This window comes from Manacus vitellinus, unplaced genomic scaffold (genome assembly GCF_001715985.3).
Source record: "Manacus vitellinus isolate BGI_N305 unplaced genomic scaffold, ASM171598v3 scaffold_1_pilon, whole genome shotgun sequence".
NCBI classification, from domain to species: Eukaryota; Metazoa; Chordata; class Aves; order Passeriformes; family Pipridae; genus Manacus; species Manacus vitellinus.
The window spans coordinates 22028941-22046487 of NW_021939396.1; the positions used below are offsets into that span (position 1 = coordinate 22028941).

The 17547-nt window shown below is 38.6% G+C and overlaps 1 protein-coding gene across 3 annotated transcripts in view; it reads right to left on the minus strand.

The window, feature by feature from the left end:
* Positions 1-5774: 5774 nt before the first annotated feature.
* PTDSS1 (phosphatidylserine synthase 1) overlaps positions 5775-17547 on the minus strand; it is a 28365-nt gene continuing 16592 nt past the window's right edge. For 2 of the 3 annotated variants that reach the window (XM_018078241.3, XM_018078225.1), the window contains exons 7-13: positions 16535-16676; positions 15470-15582; positions 14010-14075; positions 11324-11423; positions 10102-10170; positions 9521-9590; positions 5775-8235 (exon numbers count right to left, since the gene is read on the minus strand). In XM_018078241.3, coding sequence (XP_017933730.1) covers positions 8123-8235; positions 9521-9590; positions 10102-10170; positions 11324-11423; positions 14010-14075; positions 15470-15582; positions 16535-16676 — 673 coding nt within the window. In that variant the 3' untranslated portion in view covers positions 5775-8122. The remainder of the gene's footprint in view (positions 8236-9520; positions 9591-10101; positions 10171-11323; positions 11424-14009; positions 14076-15469; positions 15583-16534; positions 16677-17547) is intronic. The other variant, XM_018078234.1, reaches the window with a different exon arrangement.

The window sequence follows — 17547 nt, forward strand, 5'->3', positions numbered from 1 at the left end:
ACAAGAAGAAAACTCTACAGCATGAAAGATCATTATTGGTAATCATGTTACCATCCCTGTGAGAAGCACCGGGACTGAATGAACAGCGCGTGCTGCTGAAACCTGAAGTCAACAAGTGGAACATTTCACTCTGAGAGATATTTTGGGATGTTTCGAGAACATGTCACCAGGAAGTTGCATTCAGCTTTATCTGGTTTCTCCGCCCCAACCTCTATCCTACTATTCCAGATGCCTTTTAAATGTGGGCAAAGGTAATGTGCAGATTTGGATTTGGGAGCCAAATATGGAGAAGTCAGCAATGGGCAGAAATAAGAATATTTTACAAGTTGTAAGCATCATTTTGCATCACCTACAACCCTCATAGTACATAAATAAGAAAAAAACCCAACCCTAAATGTCTTAGCTAATTTAATAAAAGGTCTTGGTTTTCTTCCAGGTTATTTATTTAATGGAAATATGTGCATTTTAGTGAAATTTTTCACTGTATTCTTTTTCCTCTCCATTAAGTACTGAAATCAGGTTGCAAAAAAACCCAACACAGGCTTATTTATATTATTAGTGGCTACTCTATAGAGACCCAGACTGAGAAGAGCAAGGACACTGTTTCCTCCTGCAAGGAATAAGGGCTGCAATTTCTTCTTTCAGCTGATCACATAAAAATTAAATGATTTTTTTCCCTGAGCCAATAGTAACATGTTAGTGTTAACAGACAGAAATCATAGTAATTGGAAAAAGTCGGATGCCCTGTTGAGGTTTGTGGCTAGTAGAATTTTCCAAATCTTTAGAAAAAACACTTAGTGGCTCTTAATGGAAAAATGGGAATTCTTTGCAGATGGCATGAAGTTCTGAATGCTTGCTGATATATACTCTGAACCATCCAAAACTCTGACCCACACAAAGATATGAGGCAATAACACTCTACACACAGTGGCTTCCCTGTCCCTAAGAGATTGTCAGGGATGAGGGACAGGCTCATCTGAGCAAGCAGATAAAACTCACAACTTCATGGCTACAGCCAGAAACTGAAGCACTGGAGATTGTGCCCTGGTCCAGCTGAGTTCCTGGGAGCAAAAACCAAACCACCCTTTCAAACAGCAGTCACCCTGTCCCACCCCAATGCCCTACACAAAGGGCAGTGGGAATAGCAGGAAAGCCAGAAGAACCCTGCCCAGAGCTTCATCCCAAAAGTCCTCTGGAGAAATCAGTGCTCCCTTCAAACGGGGAAGGTACCCAGACAACAAATTGGTAGTCCGTATATGGTGGAAACTGAAATAGAAGTCTCTTGCCCTTGCTCTACAAAGACCAGAGCTATAATTTAACTAATTGAAAGTCTCCTCAAAGCTACTCATTCGATTTTATTATGCTTTGATTGTTCTGTAGCAAGTTTGACAACAAGGGCACTTTGCAGGGCTGTGTGTACAGCACATGTAATTAAAGTCAACAGAACTTATGAAATCTTTCAAACTGAGCCAGGGTGGCTAAAGCCAGTCACCCAAAATTAGAAGCAATGTTTGAAAATCCAGGTCACGTTCTCTGTGGGTTTGTGTTACAGCATCCCCTAGGGGCTGCAACTGAGATTAATGCCTACTGATCCTGGACTTTACAGGGTACAGACAGACCTGGATGCTTCCAAATGTCTAGATGCACAGTAATCTTTGTCACAGAGACTACAGTGAACCAGGCCCTGAGCATTTTGATGAGAAAGTTCATCTGGTAGATTTATATATATATATATACAAACACACACAAGTATTTTATGTATTTTTTTAAGCAAGAACCACTGAAATACTGAACTGGAGGGCACAGTAATTGTAGAACATACTTGGATCACAGCCATAGGAATGCTGCTGCTGTAAATTCCCCTACTTTAAAAACATTAAATAAGCCATCCAGTTATTTCATGATCATCAGCAAACTGAGATCCCCAAAAATGAAGAAAATTAAGCCCATGTGTATCCTTAGTATAGTCTGGCAATTACATTGTTGCTGATTATAGGAATCTAATGTTTACAATTTGCATTCTTTCCCACATTTTCTTTTTTTTCTGCATTGAAGTAAAAACTCACTTGGTCTTACCATAGCATAATTTAGACTACTGAGGGCAGGACTACTCCTCTGTGAGAAAACCAAAATCCAAGGATGAGAGACCAATTCTGGTCTTTTGTTGAGAGGTGATGGAAACACAAGAAGATACAGTCCAAATTAAAGACAGGGGAAGGAGCTGGAAATAAAAATTGATATCCAAAATTTCAAAAGTCCTTTGAGATAACCATGACTTGGACTCATCTTTAGAGTATGAGGGAACTTGATGAATTTTCCTGATCAGTTCTCCAAAGTGAACAGAGAGGTGAAAAACACACTACAGACTTGTGTAGGGTCTGCTCTTCATGATGTTCTGGAAATGTATAGCAAACTGTATATTGCCAAAAGCAACAGCGGGTCTAGAATTGTCCAGAAACAAGAACAAATAATAAAATAAAAAGTACTTTCTCCAGACCCAAACTGGGTTTCTAGAGCCAGCCTTGTTGTTTATACATAGAACTCTCACATACAGGCAGGTCATTAGCTTGATTGGTACCATATAAAATGTAAGCAAGCCTGAAAACCTACTCACTATCTTCACACTGTCAATGGTAAGCCCTCTGGTCCCAGATGTGCTGAGAAGTCTGAAAGGTGTATCACTTACTCCAAAAAAACCTGGGAGCAGCAGAGCTTGATTATCGACTGGCTTCAGAAGGGGCTCGTGCACATGAAACCAGCACAGGGGAAGGCACCTGAGGTGCACCTGCAGTCACAGACACAGCTCTGCTAGATGAGTGAGCAGGCATAAAGATAACAGACCATGCAGCTTGTTGGGCATAAGCCACGAGCCTGGTTGTTCTTGTGCTTTTCAGCCCAGTGTATGAAGAGCTTGTGGTTTTTTAGTTCCACTTTCTTTAAGTAACAATGTACATCCCCAATTCCTGACCAGCCATTCAAAAGCAAATGCAAAGTGAGTAAGGGGAGCAGGTGTTTGTTCAAAACACATTTCCACTTTAAGGGAACTACCTTAATTTGCTGAATTAGGACCTGGCCCTGACAGGGCTCCAGAAAACAGAACTATGTAGTATAGATAAGGCAGCAGATCAGACCTGCAGGGAGAGGGAGCCAGAGTACTGCAGGAGGTATTTTGAGCATACAAGGCTTAAAATCAGCTCAGAAACCTCTGGTTAAACCTAATCATGTAGTCCTTATAGCGCTCCAGCATATACCCGTGGGAACACAATGGCACAGGAGAGTTTTTAGGCCTCTGCACATGTTAGTAGGGTGTAGCTGAATGTGAGCAGACACCAAAGTAAGCATGGACACCAAAACCTACTTCAGTTTTTGGCTGTTATGACACCAGTTTTTGGCTCTGGCTTCCAGTCTGTGACAAATCACAAGATCTAAATAGCATGCAAGTTGTGCCACAGGGCAACCGAGCAGAAATTGAAGCCATCTGGCCCATTTGACCCTATCCTGACACTGCTCATTAGAGCTCCACCCACAACAGCAACTACCAAGACACACAACAAAGATTGATCCTTCAAATATAGTAGAGCCCAATGCTTACAAAGGAGCGCATTTTTCAAGTGGAAGCAGAGGGGCTTCACCCTCCTGACCAGTGATAGGACTCAAGGAAATGGCATGAAGCTGAGTCAGGGGAGGTTTAGGTTGGACATCAGGAACAGAGGGTGGCTGGGCACTGGAACAGGCTCCCAGAGCAGTGGTTACAGAACCAAGCCTGACAAAGCTCAAGAAGTGTCTGAACAATACTGTTGGGCACATGGTGTGATTCTTGGAACATCCTGCACAGGACCAGGAGTTGGACTTGATCTTGATGGGTCCCTTCCAACTCAGTATATTCTATGACTCAATGTAGTAAGCAGTGTTCTGTGAGAGGGGTGGCTCTTATAAATTGTTTAATCAGGTACTTTCCCACCCTTCAGAAGAGATTTACAAGCTGAACAATTGCCTCGTAGCCATTTTTCCCAGGGAATGAACAAGATTAAGTTCTGGCTATTCTCGATTTTACTACAACCTCAGAATTTATGGGCTCTCTATATATCAGTATTCAAAAAGATAATTCACGTTGAAGAAAAGCCCTTCCCAGAAAGGCAGAAAGTCCCAGTATTCAATGTCAGTATAGAGAAGGAACTGAGGAAGAAAGGGAAAGCTATGCTGCTTTACAGACTAGACAACAGGCTAGTGCCAACAGCAGAGGAGCAATCACCAGTTCACAACAGGTTTTAGGTATTAAAAAACTTGGAAATTGCTGTTGTGGAAACTGTGCTAGCAGTAAAAACCAAGGCAAAGTGTTTCTGAGACTCAATGACACCTTTATATTGGCAAAAGTTTACTTTCCACTAGCCTGTCTTACAGGTCCTTCTACAAGAGGTCTCATTTCATTTTTGAAGGTCTGCCATGAGATCATCTCGCAACTCAGCTCTCCCATGCAATAGTAAAACAAATCCAGAAAGAATAAGTAAGACAAGAATTTACCCTGTATACTAGAAAGACTTCAGAAGGGGTAACATAACTGTTCATATTATCAGATCTGCTGCTCCAAAATAATAAATTACAGCAAAACTTTAGAGTTTACTGTAAGCTGCTCAAGAACCACTGCATTTGTCAGAATGCAATTACTTAGAATAAAACATAATGGCTTCTAAAAGCAGTATGTAATCATTTCCTATGCCTTATAGGTACAGACAAACACACATATTGGTGACATGGGTTGATTTACTCAATTATTGCAAAATACAGTACTTTGCAACCAATACAGAGCAACTCTATTCAAAAACTACTAAATATGTGGCAACATCTGTGTCCTCTTATGATAACAAAGTAAAAAATATTAAAATTTTAACAGCTGGAACATGAAATGATGATCTTCACAGCAGAGTAACAAAAGAACTGGTTGAAATCACACTCCAAATATTTAATTAGATGCGGTGTATGATCCACGCAGCAACTTTAATACTGGAATTCAGTACCCAAGGCTAGCTCTAGTTCACTGTACACCTGCATTTTAAAACTTTCCATTTTTATTTAATCCACTACTTAAAGTTCTTGCCACTACCCTCTGCTTACACCACCCTGCCTTGAATTAGCCTCCCTTCAATGACTGACACTACTGATGGTCAGCCTCTGGAGAGCCAATTCAGATCTCTCCATAGCAGCAGGGGGGATCACTAGAGGACAGAGAAAGGAAAGAACGCCAGAAGCAGGAAAGTAGGAATGAGTGGCTGTGACAGAACAAGTAGTTGAAAACAGGACAGTGCATCCATGACTGTTACAAAACACTGTTTAAGCAGCAGAACTCATACATGGATGCTTGTTGCTAAACAGCTCAGTGATTTGTCATTACAGGTGTTACACACATACAGAATTCAGCAGCAGCACAGTAACTGATAAAATTGAGATCACTAATTTTACAGCAGTGATCAAAAGCACCTTTCTAATGCCTTCCAGTGCAAAGCTCATGTCCAAAATGATGGGCTGAAAATACAGCTGTCAGTCAGTGGAGGACTTGTGACAATTCCAGCCAGAACCGCTGATAGAGACAAAGTGACATTTTCCAAGCAGCACTTGAATAGTTTACTTAAGTTTCACCTCTCCCTAGCCATCCCTCTTTTAAAATTGAAATAAAACAGAACAACAAACCCCCAAACCAAACAAACTAAAAAAAAAAAACCCAAACAAAAAACTCCCACAACCACAAAACCAAAAAAAACCAATCAAACACAAAAAAATTAAAGTAAAAAGACTTCATTGGAAATATCTTTAAAGGTGTTGTCAAACAACATTTCTTCAAGGTCAAGCTGTTACAACAGTATACAGAAGTCAGCTTCCAACAAGATGACACTTCATATTGACCTTTCCAATATTTTTAGGGTGCAGTTCAGCAGTGTGAGCACCAGGTCTGCATTTACAAAATATGTGTTTGTCCCCACAGGCAAGTAAATATGGTACTTCATAACCATATTAAAGCTTACACATGTAAGCTTTGTATACATAGTTGGTGTGTATACACCTTGCAAGTACAAAACAGGCTCTCACCTTTGAAAACCACAGTACTTAAAATATCTAAACCATTAGACTTCAAATCTCTTGCTTTGGTATTGAATCAATAGAAAATTTACAATGCCATTTTTCAGTCTTACTCAGACTGAGTTATTAGCCAAGGAAATAAAAAAGTAACAAGTCTCAGTATCCAAAGAAATCTACAAATACATTCATCCATATGTAGTACATTACGAATAGGAAGGCAGCATGTGGAATTCTTATAGCATGAATGAAAACCAAGTAGTTGTAGAAGAGCCTGAAAATCTTCCTTACATTTTTCTCATGTAACAGTTAATGTCACTGTAGCAATGATGATATTGCAGCTTCTACTGTGTTACTTCCAAAGTTGTACACTTATGTTTGATTGAAGAGCAGGGTGGGAAATGAAAGGCCTCTGAGGAGTTCAGCAGCAACACTTAAGTGCATTGAAAACATTGATAATCTACGGCAGGTAGGAACTGATGGATTACAGAGGATACTTTTTTCTATTTACAGTATCATACACTTGTACAAACTCTCTGCTGCATCTTTTTTTTTAGTACTTAGCCTGTGGCAAATCACAGTAATATTATTCAAAGAAAAAGGAAATCTCATTTTCTCATAAAAACTAAGCAACTTAAGCTCTGAACACCTTGAATCCTAAAATTTAATTGGCACAAAAACATTTGGATAACTTAATACAGGAGCTGATTGCTCATGATTGTTTACCTCTTGACTTAATAATTACATTCACTGCTGGAGATTTATCCACTGCCAGATGTCAGAATTAATACACTTAAAAAAAATAAACAAGGCAACAAAACAACACCCAGACAAAAAGTAAACCTCACACAACCCTCAGAAAAAAAAAAAAAAACAAAACTGCAAGAAAAAAACAACTTTGCTGCTCGGTGTCTGATGCATGATAGGAAATACCAAAGCAATGGGGTATATCAGAGTAACATCATGCTGCCTCTCAGACACCAAAGACTACAGCAAATCTTCACATGTAATTACGGAGATGGTAAGCAACTCTGCTTCAGCGAAAGACTGCCTTATCACCAAGCTCAGCAGGGCATCTGAGCCTTCAAAGCAGTTTCTGGTATCAGTCTGAAAACAATGGGATTTCTGGTTCCAGCTGAGATGGAGGCAAATTAGAAGGGAGTGGGAAGGACCACTGTACACAATATGGCACAGCTGAGAAAATGACATCTTTACACCTGAAAATGCAAAACACATTGCAGTAAAGGAGGAAAAACAATGAAATAACAGGACATCTGTCTCTGAGGACAGGAGGCATGTCCCTCTACTATGGAGCAGGTTTGTATATATGTATTTTAAAAATTCAAAAGAAATTGAGCATGTATCAATGAAGCAGGACAGTATAGAACAAAAAAACTGTTAGAAGATTAATGTCACATGCTTTACAAGAAACCTGGACTCATTTTCCTTGCTGATAAAACCCTGACACAAGGTCTAAAGAGCCTTTAAGCAAAAGCAAGCAGTATGAAATTTTTACTAACTGTTGTATGGAACAAGTAGCTGCTTTTACTAACTGTTGTATGGAGAAGTTTTGGTGCGAGACTCAGAAAGAAGGGCAGAGTTGCTTTTAGTCAAAGGATTGCATACTCTTGTAGAAAACAACAAAAACAGTAAACCAAAACAAACAAACAAAAATCCAACCGTGACAACTATCAATTTACTAACCTTTGTGTTTAAGTCCTCAACTAAGATATTAAAAATGCACTTGCAATATCTGAACGCAAAACAGGGTGTACCTACTATGACAACAGTACACTTTTTTCCAGCATACCCTTCATGAGCTTTTGGTGCCACATGCTGAAGAAACTAGATTTATATCAGTGAATGGCAAGTGTCAGCAGGCAATTATCTGCACTACACTGGTGGCTCCATCTTCATCATCCTTTTCTTCCATTCTTCTTCATCCTTTTTTAAACTTTTTAATTTAAAAATCCACCTTCCATTTGGCAATTCAGAGCCAGGTCTGATCTTCATGACCTCTGGTCACACTGTAGGATGTCTTTAGAGACCACTCTTATTTCTTGCCAACTCCATTTGATAGTTTTGATTTGGAATGCCGATTCCTCCTTCTAGATGAGTGGCTTTCACTATTGACTGAATGTTTTGGTGGACTATTGTCAGTACCTGCTGAGAAATAAATATTTTTTTATTATATATAGTTGACATTGTCAAGTTCTTGTCTGAAAGACAGTAAGGCTTTTGAGAGCTACAGTGTTTACAACAGTATGGATTATTTCAGGCTAAACTGGTTGATACTTGTACTCCATCTAGTGGCCTATATTTTTTTTTTAAAAAGCAATTCTCAAGACTCCTGTAAAATTCTTCCTCCACCAAAAAAAATAAAATCAGAAGTTTGCTATAGCAAAATATAGTGGTGAAATATTTTCCATTTAAAATCACATCAATAATTAAACTTTCACATTTTTCTTAGTGGCAGGTACTACTATTAGAAATTAAGAACTATGTAAACGAGGTCACAGATCCTTGCAAGAGTACATTTCAGGTTTTCATATGACAGGCCATGTTTGACACTGAGAAAACAGAGGAGACCAAAAGAAGAAATGAAGGACAAAATGTGAAAGAGGCTGAAGTGTGTAATTCAGAGGTCAGAGAAAAAGACTTGCTTGGCCAGATTTCTCCAGCATACATACAAGGGAAAAACATTTTGAGTGCAAGTAATTTTTCTTGAAAATATAAAAGTCCACAAATCTACTTAACTGAGAATAAACATCCAGAAAAATCACATATGAAATATAAAGAAACTCTGCTGTAGGTGCTTTGCAAGCATGTGATAAATAAGAAATATTTTTAACGATACAAACATTTGGAGCATAAACTCTGACAGAGATAACTTCCAGGTGTGAATAAGCATGACCACACTAAAGACCCAATGGAGGAGGCAGATAACTGACCTCTAGCATAGGGAAAAGAAGTCAAAAGAAGGCTGCCTTTGCTTAATACAGAGAAAGCTGTTTATTATGACCATCAGCACTGCACTGACTAGGCAAGTGTCAGTAAGAACACAAGCTCCTGGGCACATTCTTGACTGTTTCTTAACAAGCAGAAATAAAAGCACAATTCACATTAATATGTTTCAAATCAAACACAAAATGTTCAGAGAGAAAACCTGTCCAAAACAGTTATGAAATGCATAATGCCCAAAACATACAAGAATGACCTGGAGTAACAGCAGAAAAATTCAGTTGATTCATTAAAAAATAAATACTTTTCCACGAGTTAGAATAAAAAAGGCAGTAAAGCAAAATAGCTTTGCAGATGATTTATCCACATAGCTCCTGCAGGGATATTAAATAAGTCCAGCTGTTTGCTAGCTAAGTTTCTCAAGCCTCATTTTCTAGTGTTGAGCCTTAATGTTACCATTTCAAAAATATAGCTACAGAAGTGCCAATACCTGTGGTGAATTTAGAATGAAGCCAGGAAGCATCTGGACTGTATGGACTGTCTTCACTTTCTGACAAGGTCTGCAAAATCAAGGACACGTCATTGGGGTGCTGGTGATTCTTGTGATCAGTATTGGACTTGTAAACTTAAACTGTGGCAGAAGTCCTCATAAAGCATTCGTACAGTACTTAAGAGTTTTCCCTTCCAAATTAGAAGGTACAACATAAATGATACAATAAGAACTCACCACTTGCCACATGATATGTTGTGTAACCAAGTATTCTTAATATTCCCCTAGCATTCCACCTGTACAATGGGAACATTAGCTAACCATTCATCCTTGAATGCTTTGCTAAAATTACAGCCTCATTTTGAGCAACTAAGAGGACAGCATTCTTTAGAAACCACAGTGTAATTTGGGATCTGTCCAAGGCCTGCTGAATTCAGAGCTCTTTCTATTGACTTCAGTTAGACTCTGGACCATCCCCCCTCATCCCCATTTATACTAGCTCTGGTAAAGAATTCTAATATCTAGGAGCTTTGCAGTTTTAACTGTTATAAAACAAACCCAGGTTTCTTTAATTTAAGTACCTTTTCTCGGTGGCCGTAGTACTCTGCGTACCAAACCATACCATACAGACAAAGGAAAGTTGTAAAGGCCTAAACAAGGGAGGAGAAGAAAAAGAAAAAAATAATCTGTAAAACTTTTTCAAAATTTCTTGCTGGTTCAAGGTCTCAGAGTCCCTGGAGATTTCACATTTAGATTTCATGCTCTGTTTCTTCCTGTATCTTTTGTCAGATGAGTAGAGACTCGTGCTTTAACTTCAAGGTACCCATGGATTCTACCACCATGGGGTATGCAGACCAATTCTCAACAGGAGCATGAAAATACATACAGATCACCCACAGTGCCAGCACGGTTTCTGTCCACAACCTGACAAAAGGAGTCAGTAGGCACTTGTATTTATGTTATCAAGAACAACCAGTCTAGGAGAAAAATGAGTTCTCCTTCTCCCTGCCCCATACTTCAGGCTAGGCTGCATGTTTGTTTTTGTGGTGCTCTGATCCAGGAAACAATGCAATACTTTTCTCTTCTGAAGCTTCAGGAATAAAATTAACATGCTAAATAAGAGAACAATAAGTTCTGACTCCCCATCACCTGTTCAAACTGTGTTACCAACTAGAAGGGAGAAGTATTTATCTGTCAGCCCATTATAAATGCCTTATTCTTCACTGACCATGAAAAATGCGTTTGGCATCAGAGTTACAAGTCTGGCAAGGCAAACATCCATTTACTGTTATAAAATGGGCATTTCATGCTGCATTTGCAGTAATCACACTGAAGTACAGAAAGTTACAGGCTGAGTGTGAATGATTTGCCTAATAGAGCACAGTTGTTTATGTAGTTGTAAGACTTCAGTGTGACACAACACACACTACTTATTAGCACTACCTATTAACTCCTGTTCACTTCCAGCAGGCACTACAGCAAGCACCACCAAAGTTAGGCTCAGTTGAACTGACACCTTCTCTCGTTAGGATAAAGCACCCTAAAACTAGTGTTTGTTTCATTGTCAAGCACCAGTACAGTCGCTATACTTTGCTATTTATAGATATAAGAAAATAAGTTATTCTAGTCCCTTCAAAGTGAGCTCTAAGCAATCTAGCATTTGCTTTTTCTAGGACGCGTACAAAGCTCTTTACCAGCATTTCCCCACAATGATCCCCTGCTGCCAATGTTCCAGAGGAAGCTATTTAGATGCTTTCAATGCTTTTCTCATGCTTTAGGTTTCACATGAGAAATCTCACTTACCACACAGAGAAGCCAAAACACAACATACAGTATTTGTGTTTTGGAAAAAAGATCTTGTCCAAACTTTATACACACAATAGCTTCAAGGAAAGCAATAGCCCTGTGGATAAATGAAAAAGGGGGGAGAGTGGTTACAAACACTAAGGATTTAACTCACGTGATCACAACCCAGATCCCAGACTGTCAGCCCTAAACAAGCACTACCCTCTAGTGAGCACACACCTCCCTGACACCACCATTAACTGAAATTCTTTGAGAAATTTCTTTTTCTTTCTATACTTTTTTCAGCATAAACAGCACACACAAAGTGGTAGTTTACTGTTCCCTGGGGCTCCAGGGAACAAGCAGGAGTGTGTGCCAATAGGAGAGAATTTTTGTTTGTACCTACCACTATGCTTCAGCTCTCATCAGATATAAATTTCTTTTCTATGCTGAACAACCAACAGACTCCCTTGTTGGATGAACTAGAATATGCTTTGTGTATTTCTCTACTGGATGTAAATTTACTACAATTCTAAACTGTATACTTTGCTTGCCTCACATGGATTTTAATGAGAAAATTCATAAGAAACAGCATTTCAAATTCTTTGAGAATTCACGCATTTGCTGTGGTTCATCTGTAAACTCAGGTCCACACTACAGCATCAGAGGATTTGGGGAGAAATGCGAGAGGAAAAAAATTTAGTTTTTACTTTCCTCTCTGACAATGAAAGAATCAAAAAAGTGCCTCCATCTCTCTCCCTGCCACCACTCCTTTTCAGGTTCAAAGCTATGGAGGCTTGTCCACCACTTGGCATGGAACATGGGGTTATGAATCCAAAGCTTCCATCGCCTGCCATGGAAATACATTTAGTTTGTATAGGTCCTGAATACAAAATTAGATATGTTTAACCAATACAAGAGTAGAAACATGACTGGTGCAGCAAAAGTGTAGAAAAATTACTTGTCTTAATCTGAAGGAAATTATGAAAACCACTATTAAATTCATAGAAGTTTAATACTTAACTTGTTCAATAGAGACTTTAAGGTTGTACACACGAGCAATGCATGAAAACTCCTCCTGTGCAGACACACTTAACATCATGTGAAGTGTTCCAGTCTGCCAAGCTTGATACTGCAGGACATATTTCCTATCAGCACTCTCCAAAACCAGGGAGTTCCCAAAAATGGCACTACTACCTGTCCAAGAAGACCCAGTTTCCTCTGATCAAAGAAGGAGGAAAGACATGTGCTTGACTAAACCACTGGTATTGCAGACATGATCCTGGTGCACATAATAAATGACAGCTTTCTCTGTACTATCTAATGTGACTTGCAGCATGATGAGTGGGGCCAAAACTTACAACTGTGGAAGTAACACCCAACTGATTAATACTAAAAATTAATGAGGTGCATTTTAGTAAAAAATTGAGAGCAGTGTTACTCTGCTGGGTTATCAACTATTTTTCTTTCCTGGTTTTATATTATTCTTACTGATTCAGCTGCAGAGTAAAAAAATCATTAAACCATACTACAGCAGTAGGAACAGAAAGACCATCATCAGAAAAATAGTGTGGAACAAAGGAAACAAACATGGAGTTGCAATATACTCAAAGGTATAAACAAAACAATAGACTACTTTCAATAACAACTCAAAAAACAACACAGCTGTTTGTCTGGCATTTATACATTCTTTCTGTTATTCCTGTCAAGAATACTTGAGTTAAGTACACTGTACAATAGGACAGCTATTACAGTTTATGAAGTGGTAAAACAAAAGATAGAAGAATGCTAACAGTGAAAGGTGTTAGTGTCCTACCGAAGGGTGATAAGACTACTCATTAGAACTAAAGACAGTAAGTTTTTATTCAATCGAAATGGTCTTGCAACATCCTAACAGATATTCCTTTTTGGAAGGCTCCATCTTAATGAAAATGGTGCAATTCCAGTGGGGCTGTTGCATTGGCCTTCTTCATACCTTACATTGCTTATCAAGAGTGATGCTTTAGTATATCTCAAGTTGAAAAGAAACAGTTTTGTGCTAATGAAAGGCACTAAATTTAATTATTTCCATGGTTAGGCTGTTAAGAATTCCATTTGTGCCTTTAGAAGTGTGTCTTGGTCACCACATATACAAATATTCTATATGTTGTAAAAAAATATGCTTCAGGTTTTCAGAACGGTTTAGTCAAGCCATCTAGCGAAGGAAGTTCTCACCAGAAGCAATCATGCAAACTCTTCACTTAAAAATCTGCTCCAAGAGACAAAGAGATTGTAGCCAAGGTAACCATTGCTCATAGCACCATTCCATAGAAATAGTTGGTAACTGTGGTTTCTTTCACTGTCTTCTGCTGTGATTCTGCTAACTGCAGCAATGCCCACTTTGACAGCCTGGGAAACATTACTCTTACAACCAGTTGTAGAGGCAAAAGCTTTATCCTTCTCACCTGACTGAGAATATGGGTAGCAAGGCCAATGCTACTCTGAAGGAGCCCCTAGCTTTATCCAGTCTTCCTTCTGTTCTTCTCCTTACCCATTCCATCACTTTCCATGCTCTACCTCCAAATTCATAATTTTCCTTTCCTCTGAACTTGCAAAATCAAAACCAACACAAGACAAGGACTGGCTTCATGGAAAGACTGTTCCTGTGCTGGACCCATACTTAGCTCTTATCCAAGTGCTCCAAGAATGCAGCAAGAACACTTACCCAAACACCCAGCACTGAGTTCCCACCCTCTTGCACTGTGTATCTGTGAGGTACGCATAGTATTGCCTGAGGAGGGAAGCAAGAAAATTCTTCAGTAAAGTTGAAAGTCACAGAGTCATTATACTTAGAAAACAACTTTATGTTACAGATGTATCTATACTGAAAATGAAGTGCTGATGGTTAAATTCACATGCAATCATTTTGGATGTCTACCAGATGGCTTCAATTCCAGTGGGACAGATTATCACACAGATCAAATAGCTTGAAACAACACAGAAAATAACCCTGAGACTGAGGACTGGGAAAGTCCCCAAACTAGTAGGCTAACAAAGCAACAAATTTGTCTCCTGCTTCTCCAATGAATCTCCAGTTCTTATGGGCAAAGCGCAACAGCTTTGAAAGAATTAGAGAATCCTCCACGTTATCCACAGTTTGTCTTTATTAACAATTGTGTTTTCTTGAAAAATGTGGGTTTAAGTCTTGAAAGAAACTGAATATGGCTATTCTATATCCTGTTTGAGTGGTCTAACCATCGGCATATTTTCCTCTCAAAACCACTAGAATTTCTCACTATTTTGAAAACAGTCAGGGGACCATTCTGCCCTATTCTTTATGATCTGGAATTTTAAGACTTTATAGAGAGGAATTACAAAGAAGTGGAACCAAAGTTCCTTTTCCCAGTCTCCGATTTCCACTGACAGATCGGGAAGACAAGTGTTATTATTCAACAATACAAGGATTGCTAAAGAATTAAGACATCCACAGGTGTGCAAGTGCCATAAAAAACCCCTTAAAAGTGCACCTATGTGACAGCTCACAGGATCTTTAATGTGATTCTCTGCCTGTAACTTCAGACTTGTGTGCATTCTGTCTACTGCCAACTATGGCATGGGAAAAGAAGAGAAAATGAAGGTACTCTGCTAATAACATGAAATCACATGCATGACTAAAAGCAGATCAATGTTTCTATACAGCTGTTAATGCTGCATATATACTGTTTTGTTCTCACAATATGCTACTGCTCTCTTTTCTTATAACACGCTAATATTTCCTGTAGACAGACACAGTAAGGAGCTGTTAGAAAAACAAATAACTCTATTTATCCTCATCTCCACTTTTGTGAGCACCTGACTCACTAACTTGGATACTTTCACAAGCAGTTCTCAAGGACAACATATGCAGCTATCTCACAAAACAGGGAGATGTCATGAAATAGAAGATGGAACAGATTAGTTCTGTATCCCTATGGCAATGCAATTGTTTATACACATTTTACCTCAGTTTACTTGTCAGAAAATACATTTTTTTGAAAAATATGATTGTTTTGCTTTTCATGGCAGCAAAAGCATAAATTTCTTGAAATGTGCCATACTTATTCACAAACTCTATGCAGTTCTTGGATGCCTAGAAGTTAAACTACTTTAAAATGAAGAAAAAAACCACTTAATCAAAAAAATTACCTTACAGTGGGTGCTGTAATGATTCCTATGAAGAGAATTCTCCCCCAGCTTAAAGGGTGGCTTGCTTGGAACACAAAGATATGTTTCAAAAAGAATGTGTTCAATTCAGTCAGCTAGGGAAAAAAAAGGTGGTTAATAGTGTCTAACTTACATGACACCTAATGAATTAGTACAGAAAATGTGCAAAGATTAATGTAGAAACTAAAACATGGAAGAAAAACTATTTATGCTCTACTATAACCCTGCTGGTTAGATTGAACATTTTAAGAGTCTAAGACTCCTGCTCTAGGACAAGCAAGGAATATACAAGTAAAACAAAGAACTCTGCCCTAGACACCTCTATGAAAGTATTTGCTATCTTTCCAGAAACAAATTAAGGGACCAGACACTCATTCACACTGCAGAGGTCTTGAAAACTTTCGTATCCTAAATCGGGTATGAACGACAAAGGCAATTTTGGGAGAGAAGGAGAAGAGATCACACATTAAAAAAAATTTTTTAAATCTCCTTTTAAAAACTAAATTAGCAAAGTAAAAAAAAAATTTAAAAAAAGTTTTAGTTTTATTTTCATGATGAAGTACCAAAGCAGTTGGGACATGTTACAGAGTCAAGGCCAGTATCCTGAGCATCACTGATCCATTCAGTAGTCAATGGGAAAGTAAAAAAAAAAAAAAAAAAAAAAACCACACAAAACCACCACCCCAAACAAAACAAACAACCAAAAAAATCCCCCAATCAACACAACAAAACCAAAATAAATTAAAAATCCACCATCTCAAGCCCCCACTGTCTAGCAGTTTTTAAATCTGTATCAATTGGAAAGAGCAATCTGATGGCCTGTACAGCAATCTGTAACATTTGGGTTCTTCCATAGGCTCTGCAATTACATTCATGAACTATCATGAAACTTCTCTGAGCAATATCCTGACCAATTGTGTATTATCAGTTCATTTAATTGTGTATTTCTAATGCAATCTACATTGCATTAGAATATTTTCTAGTCTAACATAGCCAACAAGTAACTGAGCTGATGGCAGCTTTGAGGTCACAGAATTTATTTCTTACCTGCCAAATGATCATGAAAAGATAGATTCCAGCCACTCTCTGAAATGATGACTTTGGGTCAAACCAGCGGACATAGGTCCAGCTGGCTGGGGTGAACTGCAGTACAGCTCTTTTGATTTTCCCTGTGGTTGTGTGAATGTCCCTAGAAAAATAGAATGGCTGGAGTAAATACAAGGAATATGCGAGGGAAAGAAAAACAACAGCCGTGTTACTGATGTTTTGGAACAATTGCACTTTTTTGATGGACAGCAGAGACCTTCACAGACACAAGGGTGAATTAAGGAACTACCTACTAAGCATTTCAGTCAGGGTGCTATTCTGCTATAAAAGCCCACCCTTCTCTATCCTCAGTCACTAACTAACTACAAAACATTTATCATCCTCTCCACGAAGGAAAGATACAAGGATTGCAATTCTGCAACCCCCTTGGAAAACCTAGAGGATATTTCTTCCTAGTCTATGTTGCCACTACTGTTATCCCAAAGACTCCTTGTGCTAGAGTTCACTGACATCAATCCTTCAAGAATCTGTCAGATTCATTATTCATCCATTGTATAAAGGGTTGGCTCCACACGTTTAAAAATTCTGACACAGATTTTACTACACTTCCAGTACATATAGCCCCTGCTGTTCTGATATAAGATACATGTGGACCTCCTGGAGAGGTGCGATAGCACTGTTAAAAGCTAGAAATCTACTAAATTCCAATTAGAAAGAGGATTTTAATGGAGGCTCATCTGACATATGTATTACTGGTTGGTTCTTGCTTTTGATAACATTGATTCAGATGAGCAACAGCATCCAAAGGACAGGGAATCTAAGAAAAACTCAGAGTTTCTTTTTATGGAGGAAGACTAGTAGGGATAGAAGTCAGTTTTCACCCTGTTATTTCTCTGGCCCTTCTGAACAAAAAAAGAGACTCAGATTTCATATTTCTGATATTTGTGTTCTTTTAGGCTAGAGAGACCTTGGGTGAGAGAGTATCTTCTAAATTTTAAGATCTATATTTATTC